Here is a 13,933-nt window from a genome sequence, read left to right on the forward strand (position 1 = left end):
CGACTTTAACGACACGACCATCACCTTCTGACAACATTTCATAAAAAATAAAAACAAATAAAAAATTCTCTGAAACTTTGAGTTATAATATTTTGCAAGAGCGCGAGTATAAACACGAGGCTGTGAAAGCGACTTTTAACGTCAACAACCTCTGTACTGCAACTGGTTAGCTTTTATAAGACAAGTAAAAACCTTTAGAAAATAGTGGGGTATTACTGATGTGTTTTAATGTCATAGAATAAAACGTGAAAATATATTGCGTTCACCACATAACTTATTTCAGGCTTTTAACCAAAATCCTATTAAAAAAAATATTGACATCACTTCGGGATGATGGAACAGGAAATGCTAAAATGCTAACTAATTTCAGAGTTTTGGCCTACAAAAACAAGTTATCCCTGCAGCACTCTTATTATCAATGTTGAAAACAGATGTGCTGCTTAATAGTTTTATGGAAAGTGAGACATTTTTCAGGATGAATCAAAAGTTGAATAAAAATAAGCAGCATTTATTTGTCATAGAAATCTTGGTAGCACTTTATTTTAAAAAGGTTGCTGCCTTACATTTTTAAGTAGCTGCAATCAACTTGGATGTTGAAGTAATTTCAACTTAAGTTACATTAAGCAGACTTAAAAAACGAGTTGAATCTTGCATTCTATAATATATAATTGCTTAACTTATTTTGATGAGTTAAAGCAATGTAAAAACGCATGTTGTCACAACTTATTGATCGTATAATTTTGTACAGCCTTAATACGACGTACTTATAGTAGCCTAATTACAATAACTGGGTAATAACTAGGTATACTAACCCTGAACCTACTCCTAAACCTAACCGTAACCCAGTTACCTTATATTACCCAGTATTTTCTTAGGTAAGTTCATTGTAAGTACATGCAAGTAGCCTACACGTACTGTACAATAAAGTAGAGCCGAAATCTATTTGATAAATGTCTTACTTTTGATCAATTAAATTCGTCCTTGCTGAATAAAAGTATTAATTTCTTTAAAAAAAAATCTTACTGACCCCAAACTTTTGAACAGTAGTGTATTTTCTAAAAAGTAATCACTTCCAATGCTGACCAGTAGATGTCAGTGAATCTGCCAAACAATCAAAGTGTGCAATGGCAACAATAGGCCCTAGTTACTACAGTTACTGCCACACTACCATAAACTGTGGTATTATATATAAAACAATCAGCAAAAATAGAAAAGAAAAGGACAGATTTTGTTGACTTCTTACACTGTCTGGAGATTCTGTTAGCATTTAGCTAACAGAAAATTAGCGACCTTACCTAGTAGCTAAGATATTTTGTCGGAAACTATGGTTAATATGGTACATTTTAGACGGAAAATTTCACAAGGAAGTATTTCTTACTGACAAAACACATCGAACGGTTGCTAACAGTTTCTTAAATGTTAAACTTTTATACAAAGCAACTTACAGGATATAACAGTTCAGGATATTCAGGATCTCTGGAAATTTAATCTATGATCTTGCTATAGCACCTTGCTCTTCCGGTTTAGCTACAGGAAGACATTTTGGGTTGATTACCATTGCAGCATAAGGAATACAAAAGCAACATGAGAGCAAACATACTGTGCCATCATCTCTTGTTTGCCTTTGAGTTTGGTTTGGTGATGTAAAGGTCAAATTAAACTTATTCTGAGATTGAGATGCTTATCAATTGCTGTAACTCCCACGGCTTTAAGGGGGACAAGTCCCCTCAAATATTCAGATTAGCGCCCAACTGATACGGTCTTTTCAATGGCTAGTTCTTAAAAATACATTTTGTTCCCTCAAATACATGCACTTAAAGTGTTGCTCAGTGAACATCCAGCATTCATAACTAACGGTTAAGCAACCTAGTAAACACCGATCTTTTTTTTTTGCCCATTGAACTTGAGCCTGAGTGCTTCACTTGACACTTGTCAACAGTTTTAATGAAACTTCCCCACTCTACATTCCCAGCATCCACCCCCAAGCCAATCCTATCTCTGATTCTCTCCCTCGCTCTTTTCATTCTTTTCATTAGCCTCTTACGGGGTCATGGATGAGGCCCTGTCAGCCAGCCTGAGGTAGCAGCCATCGGAGGCCCACCCTAGGGAAAAAGCATGTGTTATCCCTCTCCCTCCCATCCAGCTCCAGTCAAAAGTTCAAAGCCGTGCCTTTAAAACAGAGAGTGGTGTGTGTGCTGGCTCCCCTCCCATGCAGGGTCACAGCTTGGCTGGAGTTGGAGCTAGGGAGATGAGAGGGCCGGGCGGCTGGGGGGAGGCGAAGGTTCTCACATGAAAGGTCTGCAGCCGAGGAGAGAGTCCCAGACCTAGACACAACACAAGGGATCAGACTGGCCCCCCACCCCCCTTAGCCGCAACACTTCCCACCAAAGAACAGCTGGAATGTGACCTGTTCCAGAACCAAGGCCAGGACTGACCGACAATAGAATCCATCGGGATTGGGGGGTGGGGCCGCTGTTCTATCATAAAGCATGTCCCCCCTTATCAAAGCTCATTCAAAAACGCCTCATGAAGTCCCACAACCCCAGCTATGCAGAAAGTTTTGCAAGAAAGGTCCAGGATTTGATTGGAAAAAATGTCTTTAATCGGCTCTCTGGTGTATTTCCATAAACGTTTAATACATTTTCAACTGCTCATAAAATAATAGTTATAATCTCATTATATGTTTGCCATTGTATGGTTTGACAAAAAACACGTAACATACTTTGTAAAGCACGTACATAGGACTACCTTTGTTTCAATTTATGGTAGTAATGTAAAAGCATAAATAGACGGAACAAAGTACAACGATTACAGATACGAAAGACTATGAATTATAATAAGGTGCAAGAGTATTTAACATGTCATATTTTTTTAGTTTTAGAATGACATGGCTTCATAATTAAAGGTGAAGTGTGCAATTTTTGCGGCAAATGAAATTGCAAAATTGACTCATTGGTCAGACAAACAGAATCCATACATAAACTTACGGTACTGGATTAGCCAATGTCGCTGTGCCGGGCTGCTCAAACAAATAAGCAATGTGTACCAGGTAATCAACTTACTTAAAATTGCCTCTGCATGTTAAGACGGGGTTTATTCCGTCTTCGAAAAAATTACACACTTCAGCTTGAATGAAATCTTCATGGAGTATAAATAAAGTTTTAGGTTAGTAATGTTTAACCACCTGCTTCCACTGAAGATTCATGTTCAGTAACCGCCTGCAAGGCATTTGTTCTGAGACAGGTAGACAGTGTAATAAAAACATCTGTGGATTTTTAGTCAAACTAAAATAACTGGACTCACACTACAACATGTAGATGTAAATAAGGTAATACTTTCGTATGAAATCATCTAGTATATAAGCATGTTTATGTGTCATTCACACAGTGTAATCCACATATTTCATCTCTCTATGGATAATTCAAGCAGCTTTATCCTGCGGCAGAAGCACAACATAAGATTGTAGAAACAAGTCAAGTTTGCGAGTGAGTCTGCTTCACGAGGAAAAGCAGGTGAGAGGCAGGCACGTTGGTTTAGGACTGGGGAACCCAAACCTACTCCTAAAGGGACACCTTCCAGCAGAGTTTAGCTCTAGCCTTAATGAAACACAGCTGAACCAGCTAATCAAGGTCTTCAGAATCATTACAAACTTACAGGAAGGTGTGTTAGATGCTAAACTCATCAGGAAAGTAGCCCTCCAGGAGCAGGATTTGACACCCCTGGTTTAGGGCATCCAGAGATTTAGGTATTGTAAGCGCCTTAGTACTTTGTGCTGCTGAACTCCTTTAAAACATCACAAGTCTTTTTGTTGATAACCTCACGGAGTTTGCGAACACGCCGTACACTGGAAGTGGCCACGAAGCTGTCGGGCTGCAGCGCGGCCATGCCGTTGTGAACATCCCCCATGATGATCATCTGTCCCTCGGCTCTCGTTATGTTCGGACAGGGACAGTTCCAGTCCATGTTGAGCAGCGTCACCTCCAGAGGCTCTTGCCCGAAGAACCGTAGCCCCATCTTCTCATCCTTCAAGATCTCCTCCACCGTGATGAGCGCGTGGCCGGAATCGTGGTCCTCGTTCAACTCCGAAATACGACCCAAGACCACAAAGTCGCTCTTGCAGAAGCTGGGGACCATCTTCTGCCGGGGTTTGCATGGCTTGCAGTTGTGGGTCTTGGGGAAAGGGCACATCTCCTCACAGGCTTCCTTGCTCTCGAAGTTGTTCTCGTTGCCGCCGCAGCCTCCATAAACAAATGACTGGCAGTTCTTGACCGCATGGCTGTAAGCCCAGCGTGGTTTGTAAGCCTTGCAGGGACCTTGTACGCTGGGCAGGGAGCAAGGTGCTGCAAGCTCCGCTCCACAGGACAGCATGCACAATTCATATGAATCGAAATGGTTTCGGTTTTTGTTGCACTGGCTGTACGTGAAGGTAAAGCAGTTGTTGCGCTTGGCTTCATAGTACCAATTCATACTCTCCTCGCCGCAGTCATCCATATCAGGTGTTTTCAGACACTCTTCAGCAGGTAGGCGTGTGGAATTCATCACCAGCTCCGGTTTGGTCTGCTCCCTAGGGACCACAGAAAGTGGGAAATGGGCTTGCACAGATCCACCCTGGTTCGTGGCAGTGCAGGTGTAGATGCCGGCATCCTGGACCTGGGCATTGTATATGACCAGCTGGGCGATGTTGGTAACCACTATATTTTCTTGCACGTGGTTGGGTCGCATCACAGTGTTCTCTTTACCTTCAATCTGCTTTTCCCATGTAATCGCCGGCTTCGGTTTTCCTGTCACCTCACAAAGGAAGCTGGCCGTTTCGCCAACAAACACGATGTGGTGCGCTGGGTTGCTGACCATGTTGGGACGTTGAACGTCCATGGGGGTGGTCTCAAGATGGGCGGTGGTTGGCCGGGCAGTGGTCTCCGCTGGGGGAGGGCTGGTGTTGGACAAACTAAAGTGGTACCTGCAGGTGACTTCTGTGAGGGTGACACCCCTGGTGCAAGCCTCAGCATCCATGTAGCACTTGTTGTAGTATGTCATGCCATCCGAGGCACAGGTGAAATGTGGCTCTCGTCCACAGCGGTCCCGGCACTTGCACACTGGCTGTCCGTCCCAGATTTCACACTCTGAACCCTGTTGGGTGCACATGAATTTATCACAGGTGACCCCTTTGGGCATCCCCATTGGACCTTTCTTGCCCTGAAGGTCCATGTAGCGGGCAGCCACGCAGCTCTTGTGTCCGCAAACATTTGAGCAGCATTTCTCGAATGGCTCACAGTCCTGGAGGAACAAAAATGAGATATCACTAGGAATGTTTGTGGAAGTTTGTAGAAGTTAATAGCATGACTGATGCTGTTTGATAGTTTTAGAAGTCCAGTTTTTTATTGTTAGCATAGGTTAAAAAAAATCATGTTTTTCATTCATTTCAAACAATTAGAACAAAAATAAAATAATAAAATGTATGCAGATGATTAGGAATTCAAGCATATTCTTTTAAAATAATTTATAAATTAAGTATTTAAAACATATTGGATTGGACATTTTCTGGTGTCACAGCAACTCAAATGGGTCAGTTTGCTACATTTATTTACACCTGGATTAATAAAGACAGATTTTTGTTGTTCTTATAAAAAAAATCATGCTATTTTATAATGACATGCCATTTCTGAATGCTGTAAATCCACCCTTACAACAATGACCATGGTAACAGCCAAACAGTAAAAAATATTTTTTTTTCATTTTATAGTGTTAGTCATTTTTATTTTTATTTTTAATGACAGTTATTTGCTAATACCACATTAGCAGCAATAACTGTAAAACTATGGTTTCTTACCATGGTCAATTTAGTAAGATTATAAATTCGATCAAATTTACCATGCTAACCATAAGACACACTAGAGTTACAGTTCGTAATACATTAGTAAAACCGTTTTATATTTTCATAATCATTCTGTCTTTGGTTTGTTTCCAATTTCATGTCAGTTGTTGATAATAATGGCACATAAACAGTTTTACTGTAGTGACAATATATATATATATATATATATATATATATATTTGTCACAGAAAAACTGTATATAGCCTATAGCCTAGGAAATATGCGTCGGCGTTATGATTAGCCTACCATGGTCAATTTGGCACCATGCTAACTATTGTTTATAATGGCAAAATAATATAGGCCTAGTTATGTGAGATAGTTACGAATCTAAATGAATACACTGCAAATTAATGAATGAAAATGATATTTAGACAACTGGTGATGTCACGTTACAGCAGTTTCCTTACAGTATCTACAAATAGTAAAACTATTTCTATTTGATTTTTTTTCTTTTTTTACTATGGTTACCATGGTGCATTTATTTTTAATTGATAGCCATGTAATAGAGAGACACGTAGGAATGGAGCAACTGCACTCACCTGGTCGGACTCACACTCGCGCGTGCAGGTGCTCATGGCATCCACCCACAGGTTCGGGTTCATCTCGTTCGGACACATTCCCGCGTGAGAATAAACCACTTTGGACAGAGTCATTGGCATCGCTATCGCGCGCAAGTCCAAACGCAAGACGCAGAAGTGTCCGAACAAAAACCAAATCCATCTGGGAAACAGCATCCACCACATATCCACACGATAAAGAAAAAAGTCCTTTCGAAAAAGGAAACTTTCCAGTGGTCGAAAAGCTACGCAGTCACAGCCAAAACAATGCGTAAAATAGGGCACAAGTAAGTGAGGACCCCGGCAGAAGTGGAGGACGTGTGATCCGTTCAAGAGGTTTGTGGTGTGGACGAGAGGTCGATCCGCGGGCGACGTTCATCAGTGCTGAGAGATTATAGGTTGCCGGTTCAACCCTATTACTAATCATTTCATATACTTGAAAATGAAGCCTAAACAGTAACTACTCGAATGCCTTCGAAATATTAGACGCAGAAAGGCACCTGCGTGACGCACCAGAACACCTTTTAACTCTTCACTACCCAACAAGTCACTGCTATCTTTGGAATGGCCAACCCAACTGGTGTAATGCGCAGCGCACTGAAAACAGCCTACTAATTTTCTGTTGAGCACACTGTAAGAAAAAAGTTGCTGCCTTAAATTTTTAAGTACAATCAACTTGGATGTTTAAGTCATTTCAACCTAAATTGCATTAAACTGTCTTAAAAAATTAGTTGAATCTTGAATGAGCTAACTTATAAAAAAGAAAAGAAAAGCTTAACTTATTTTGATTAGTTAAAGCAAAGTAAAAACATATGTTATCATAACTTATTGATCATTTAATTTTTTTTTCTTGGGTTCTGGTGTTTTTGAAAGAAGTCTGTTCAACTAGCAAGGCTGCATTTATTTGATCGAAAATATGAAAATGAATGGAATTTAATAAACGGATCATGTGACACTGAAGACTGGAGTAATGATGCTGAAAGTTCAGCTTTGACATAATGTCAAAGCTGAACTTTCAGCATCATTACTCCAGTCTTCAGTGTCACATGATCCGTAAGAAATCATTCTAATATGATGATTTGATGCTCAAGAAACATTTCTCATAATTATCAATGTTAAAAATATTTTTGTGGAAACTTTTTTTCCAGGATTCTTTAATGAGTAGAAAGTTCAAAAGAACACCATTCATTTAATTTAATTAAAATGCAACATTACATGTCTTTACTGTCACTTTTGATCAATTTAATGCTGAATAAAATCAATTACTTTCAAACAAAATATACTGACCCCAAACTTCTGATCGGCAGTGTACTTACTATATTTGGTATTATAATCATTTAAAGAATCAGTCTAACAATGATTTCATACACACATTATTTACTAAGAGGGTACGTTTAAGCGACAAAGATGTACTAAAAAGGGAAACGTTTTTCCTTTGCGTTTTTTTGCACACAGACGACAATATTGTCAAAGCGATCTGCACACAGATCTGAGAAATCAACTAAAAGCGCTTTATTATTCATGCCAGGCCAGTAGGTGGCGATATCACTTTGTAAAGAAACACTATATAATACACATGTGCACGACGTCACCATTTTCACAAATTCATGTTTTTTGTTTTGTTTACACAGACTATAATGGTGTCCTTTTCAAAAACTTGCACTTTGAATTCTGTTTTCAGAAGTTTGCAAACTGCTGTTGTTATGTAAATGAACGATTAAAACGCATTTGTCACAATAAAGTAATACTAATAAAAACACTGCCGCCGGGAACATATTCACCCAAAAGTTAATTTGTGTCCTATCTGACTCTTGCAGACATGGGAAAGTTACCTCCAGCTGTGAGGGTACAGGGTGGAGGTCATGTGAATCAAACATACAACCAATGCTGTCAGCAATAAACACCAGACTTCATATGAAACGGTCATACAATGGGTTTTCCTCTCCCCATATTTTTAGTCCATCAACATAGCAGATACTTAAAGATAATTTAAGACTTAAATGTAAGACAACGTTAAAGTAGTCTATTGAGCTCTGACTGGAAAATTCCAAAATGTCCGCCTTACACAGGAACAACAATATGAGAGATATTTTACACTTGTATTTAATAGAAACTCTTATTGTTCAGAACATGAAACGATCTTCCTCTGGTTTGCTTGTTTAACCTAACTGACCTGTTTTTTTAAATCACTGTAATTCCATTTCAATGTTTTATTTTTTTGAGAAAGCAAGCTTTTTGTATATAATGTGACTGATTTCACAAGATTTTGAGAACACTACAGTCCAATATGACAGAAATGAGATGCTGTCTCCGTTTTTTAAGTCACGGAAACACGTACCACCTTCAGTAAATCAATACACTGCAATAGAGCAGTGATTTAACAAGGGCTTCTACTTCAGATGAATCTATTGTGTGAACTTATGAGCTTTCTGAAAGGTATTAACACTTTCTGTATGCCTGCTCCCCACCCGCAGGAAGGGTCATGAAAAACAATGCACATGTTATTACCTCTCATAAGCTCATTATATCATCTGACTGGCACACAAAAGAGCCACCATCTCTCAGTTAAGCTCTGTTTGAAACGTTCAGTCGCCTCCACACGCACGCTGCAGGGTGACCACCAGTGATTCGATGTCACTATTCTCAACACAGCAGGTTGTTCTTATGCAAGATCGGCTGAATGTGTGGCGCAACATCTGGAGGACACATGAGACGTGTTTTCATTTTACACAATTGTCCTCAGACTTATTTTTTAAGGGCAAAATATCTACCAAAAAACAGCCACAAACATTTTTTTTAATATATACATTTCTTAAATATTATATGGTAGCACACACTCACATGCCACTGTATACATGTGTTCAACTGCTTGTTAACACAAATATCTGATCAGCCAATCACATGGCGGCAACTCAATGCATGATTTAGGCATGTAGACGTGGTCAAGACGATCTGCTGGAGTTCATACTGAGCATCAGAATGGGGAAGAAAGGTGATTTCAGACTTTGAACGTGGCCTGGTTGTTGGTGCGAGACGGGTTGGTCTGAGTGTTTCAGAAACTGCTGATCTACTGGGATTTTCACGCACAACCATCTCTACAGAGGATAGTCTAAAAAAGTATCCATTGAGCGGGTAGTTCTGTGGACGAAAATGCCTTGTTGATGCCAGAAGTCAGAGGAGAATGGCCAGATTGGTTCAAGCTGATAGAAAGGCAACAATGACACAAATAAGCACTCGTTACAGAGGTTTGCAGAAGAGTATCTCTAAACGCACAACACATCAAACCTTGAAGCAGATACAGCAGCAGAAGACACACACTGGTGCCTCTCCTGTCAGCTGAGAACTGGAAACTGAGGCTACAATTCACACTGACTCACCAAAAATGGACAATAGAAGATTGGAAAAACGTTGCCTGGTCTGATGAGTCTGGGTTTCTGCTGCAACATTCAGATGGAAGGATCAGAATTTGGCATAAACAACATGAAAGCATGCCATGGATCCATTCTCAGATCCTTGTATTAGTGGTTCAGGCTGCTGGTGGTGTAATGGTGTGTTAGACATTTTCTTGGCACACTTTTGGCCTTTAGTACCAATTGAGCATCATTTAAATGCCACAGCCAACCTGAGTATTGTTGCTGACCATCTCCATCCCTTTATGACCAGTGTATCATCCTCTGATGGCTACTTCCAGCAGGATAACTCTCCATGTCACAAAGCTCAAATCACCTTAATCTGGTTTCTTAAACATGACAGTGAGTTCACTAAATACACAAATATCCTCCACAGTCAGATCTCAATCCAATTGAGCATCTTTGGGATGTGAAGGAATGGGAGATTCGCATCATGGATGAGCAGACGATACATCTGCAGCAACTGTGTGATGCCACATGACAATACGGACCAAAATCCAATTTCCAGCACAATGTTGAATCAATGCCACGAAGAATGAAGGCAGTTCTGAAGGCAAAAGGAGGTCCAACCTGGTACTAGCAAGGTGTACCTAATAAAGTGGCCAGTGAACACACACATACTGTGTTAGCTGACCCAATCTGCTAAGCCTTAGAAACAGTTTGTCACTTTCTCTTGTATTGGCTAGTAGTCGAGGTTAATACGGGACGGTTGTTCCCGGATCAGCAGATCAGTGGTGCAGAATGATCCATTTGCCAGGTGCAGCTGGATGTCTGGTCTTCAGACGGACACACTGTTGTTTACTCAAAACTGACAGAGATCTCATGCTAGTTTCACCGTGAGGGGTAAGAGATGTGATCTGCTACGAGAACATGAAAAGATATAGCGCAACTGTTTTAAAGTTCAGATGGGAAACCAAGCTGAGAACACAATCGCTTCAGGATGTTTCTACAGTACACAACTTAATACGAATGCTAATGCTAATATGCTTTTCTTAGTTACAATGTATAGCTTGCATTGGATCATTAGTTCTTGCACAAATACAAGGATTCTAGTGTAATTTCCTGTTGTCTTGGGTAAGATGCCTGCACGCTCATGTGATCTATAGTGCTGAACGGGGCGGGGCTCCGTTTCCCTTAAAATGTGCAATTGAGTGAAAGAGGTCAAAGGGCAGTTGGTGAGCCGAGTTAGTTCCCGACTACGATGTGAAAGAAATCCACATGTTTGAATAAACAGAGGGTTTCTGTATAATACATTTGATCAAAAATCATCAATACACCTGTCACCAATTTTATATTTACCATCTAAATCAGACATTTAACTAAAATGCAAATGGAACAAGGTTTGATATACTGAAATTCCCCCTTCTCTCTACAATATTGTCCTCACAATTTCAAACTTTTAGTGAAAGCCAAATAATCTTCTGAAACTCTGATGTTTAAAACTGTAAATGTTGCACTGTGTAGTGTGGTGCAGTAACTCTGAGATGCGGTGTGGAGCTCCACTGAGTTTAACGGAGTGGAAACACTTCCTTCCTGCTGTCTGGAGTCTCGTTTCTTCAAGACTGAGCCTGTCCTCTATTGGTGAAGTTTAGCAATGGCATGTTGCACTACATTTTTGTTTTGCCCAAAGAAAGATCTGTTCACATACATTTACTTTCAAGAACACATGAATCTCCATCCATCCATCCATCTATCTATCTATCTATCTATCTATACATCCATCTATAGTTCTGTAGATATAGCCATCTATCTATCTATCTATCTATCTATCTATCTATCTATCTATCTATCTATCTATCTATCTATCTATCTATCTATCTATCTATCTATCTATCTATCTATCTATCTATAGTTCTGTAGATATAGCCATCTATCTATCTATCTATCTATCTATCTATCTATCTATCTATCTATCTATCTATCTATCTATCTATCTATCTATCTATCTATCTATCTATCTATCTATCTATCTATCTATCTATCTATCTATCTATCTATAGTTCTATAGATCTATCTATCTATCTATCTATCTATCTATCTATCTATCTATCTATCTATCTATCTATCTATCTATAGTTCTGTAGATATAGCCATCTATCTATCTATCTATCTATCTATCTATCTATCTATCTATCTATCTATCTATCTATCTATCTATCTATCTATCTATCTATCTATCTATCTATCTATACTCACCGGCCACTTTATTAGGTACCCCATGCTAGTAACGGGTTGGACCCCCTTTTGCCTTCAGAACTGCCTCAATTCTTCGTGGCATAGATTCAACAAGGTGCTGGAAGCATTCCTCAGGGAGTTTGGTCCATATTGACATGATGGCATCACACAGTTGCCGCAGATTTGTCGGCTGCACATCCATGATGCGAATCTCCCGTTCCACCACATCCCAAAAATGCTCTATTGGGTTGAGATCTGGTGACTGTGGAGGCCATTTTAGTACAGTGAACTCATTGTCATGTTCAAGAAACCAATTTGAAATGATTAGAGCTTTGTGACATGGTGGAAGTAGCCATCAGAGGATGGGTACATGGTGGCCATAAAGGGATGGACATGGTCAGAAACAATGCTCAGGTAGGCCGTGGCATTTAAACGATGCCCAATTGGCACTAAGGGGCCTAAAGTGTGCCAGGAAAACATCCCCCACACCATTACACCACCACCACCAGCCTGCACAGTGGTAACAAGGCATGATGGTTCCATGTTCTCATTCTGTTTACGCCAAATTCTGACTCTAACATCTGAATGTCTCAACAGAAATCGAGACTCATCAGACCAGGCAACATTTTTCCAGTCTTCAACTGTTCAATTTTGGTGAGCTCTTGCAAATTGTAGCCTCTTTTTCCTATTTGTAGTGGAGATGAGTGGTACCCGGTGGAGTCTTCTGCTGTTGTAGCCCATCCGCCTCAAGGTTGTGCGTGTTGTGGCTTCACAAATGCTTTGCTGCATACCTCGGTTGTAACGAGTGGTTATTTCAGTCACTGTTGCCCTTCTATCAGCTCGAACCAGTCTGGCCATTCTCCTCTGACCTCTGGCATCAACAAGGCATTTCCGCCCACAGAACTGCCGCTCACTGGATGTTTTTTCTTTTTCGGACCATTCTCTGTAAACCCTAGAGATGGTTGTGCGTGAAAATCCCAGTAGATTAGCAGTTTCTGAAATACTCAGACCAGCCCTTCTGGCACCAACAATCATGCCACGTTCAAAGTCACTCAAATCAACTTTCTTCCCCATACTGATGCTCGGTTTGAACTGCAGGAGATTGTCTTGACCATGTCTACATGCCTAAATGCACTGAGTTGCCGCCATGTGATTGGCTGCTTAGAAATTAAGTGTTAACGAGCAGTTGGACAGGTGTACCTAATAAAGTGGCCGGTGAGTGTATACATCCATCTATCGTTGTGTCGATCTATCTAGCCATCTATCTATCTATCTATCTATCTATCTATCTATCTATCTATCTATAGTTCTGTAGATATATCTATCTATCTATCTATCTATCTATCTATCTATCTATCTATCTATCTATCTATCTATCTATCTATCTATCTATCTATCTATCAATACATCTATCTATACATCCATCTATCGTTGTGTCGATCTATCTAGCCATCTATCTAGCCATCTATCTATCTATCTATCTATCTATCTATCTATCTATCTATCTATCTATCTATCTATCTATCTATCTATCTATCTATCTATCAAAATATCAAAATATCGTTAAGTCGATCTATCTATCATTGTATGTTAAATTCAGTCAAATTGAACAATAAGGTTTGATCAGTTAACAATACACTGTGTAATGATAATGTATTAAGAATTAACAATGAACAATAGTATATTTAAAAAAAAAAAACATTCTAGAATGGATTGATAGATTCTGCAAATTGTCAATCATGTTAACCACACACATAAAAAAAAAATCTAATTAAATTTCAGGAAATTGTTTCCCAGCTGTCTTTAAGTTAATTGAGAACATATGAAAGAAAAGAAAACGAGATTGTTTTATTTCAACTGAAGTGTATAATACTTCTTTTAATCGTCAGATTCTAGTATCATATATAATACTAAAACAA

General features: G+C 39.5%; 1 protein-coding gene across 1 annotated transcript; it reads right to left on the reverse strand.

Annotated features, from left to right (window-relative positions):
• Window positions 1-3,116: 3,116 nt before the first annotated feature.
• On the reverse strand, window positions 3,117-7,021 carry wfikkn2a (info WAP, follistatin/kazal, immunoglobulin, kunitz and netrin domain containing 2a). The gene is made up of 2 exons (XM_056272251.1): window positions 6,412-7,021; window positions 3,117-5,274 (listed from the first exon to the last, which is right to left on the reverse strand). The coding sequence occupies exons 1-2, from the start codon at window positions 6,613-6,615 to the stop codon at window positions 3,760-3,762; spliced, it is 1,719 nt and encodes a 572-aa protein (XP_056128226.1). The 5' UTR covers window positions 6,616-7,021; the 3' UTR covers window positions 3,117-3,759.
• Between the last annotated feature and the right edge of the window lie 6,912 nt (window positions 7,022-13,933).

The sequence above is a fragment of the Rhinichthys klamathensis genome, unplaced genomic scaffold (genome assembly GCF_029890125.1).
Source record: "Rhinichthys klamathensis goyatoka isolate OS25496 unplaced genomic scaffold, OSU_Roscu_1.1 h1tg000015l_1, whole genome shotgun sequence".
In the NCBI taxonomy this organism is placed as follows: Eukaryota; Metazoa; Chordata; class Actinopteri; order Cypriniformes; family Leuciscidae; genus Rhinichthys; species Rhinichthys klamathensis.

Coding starts and splice junctions, on each gene's coding strand:
- wfikkn2a (XM_056272251.1), bottom strand. CDS start 6,615: ATGTGGTGGATGCTGTTTCCCAGATGGATTTGGTTTTTGTTCGGACAC. Junction 5,275..6,411: donor GCGAGTGTGAGTCCGACCAG/GTGAGTGCAGTT, acceptor TTGTTCCTCCAG/GACTGTGAGCCATTCGAGAA.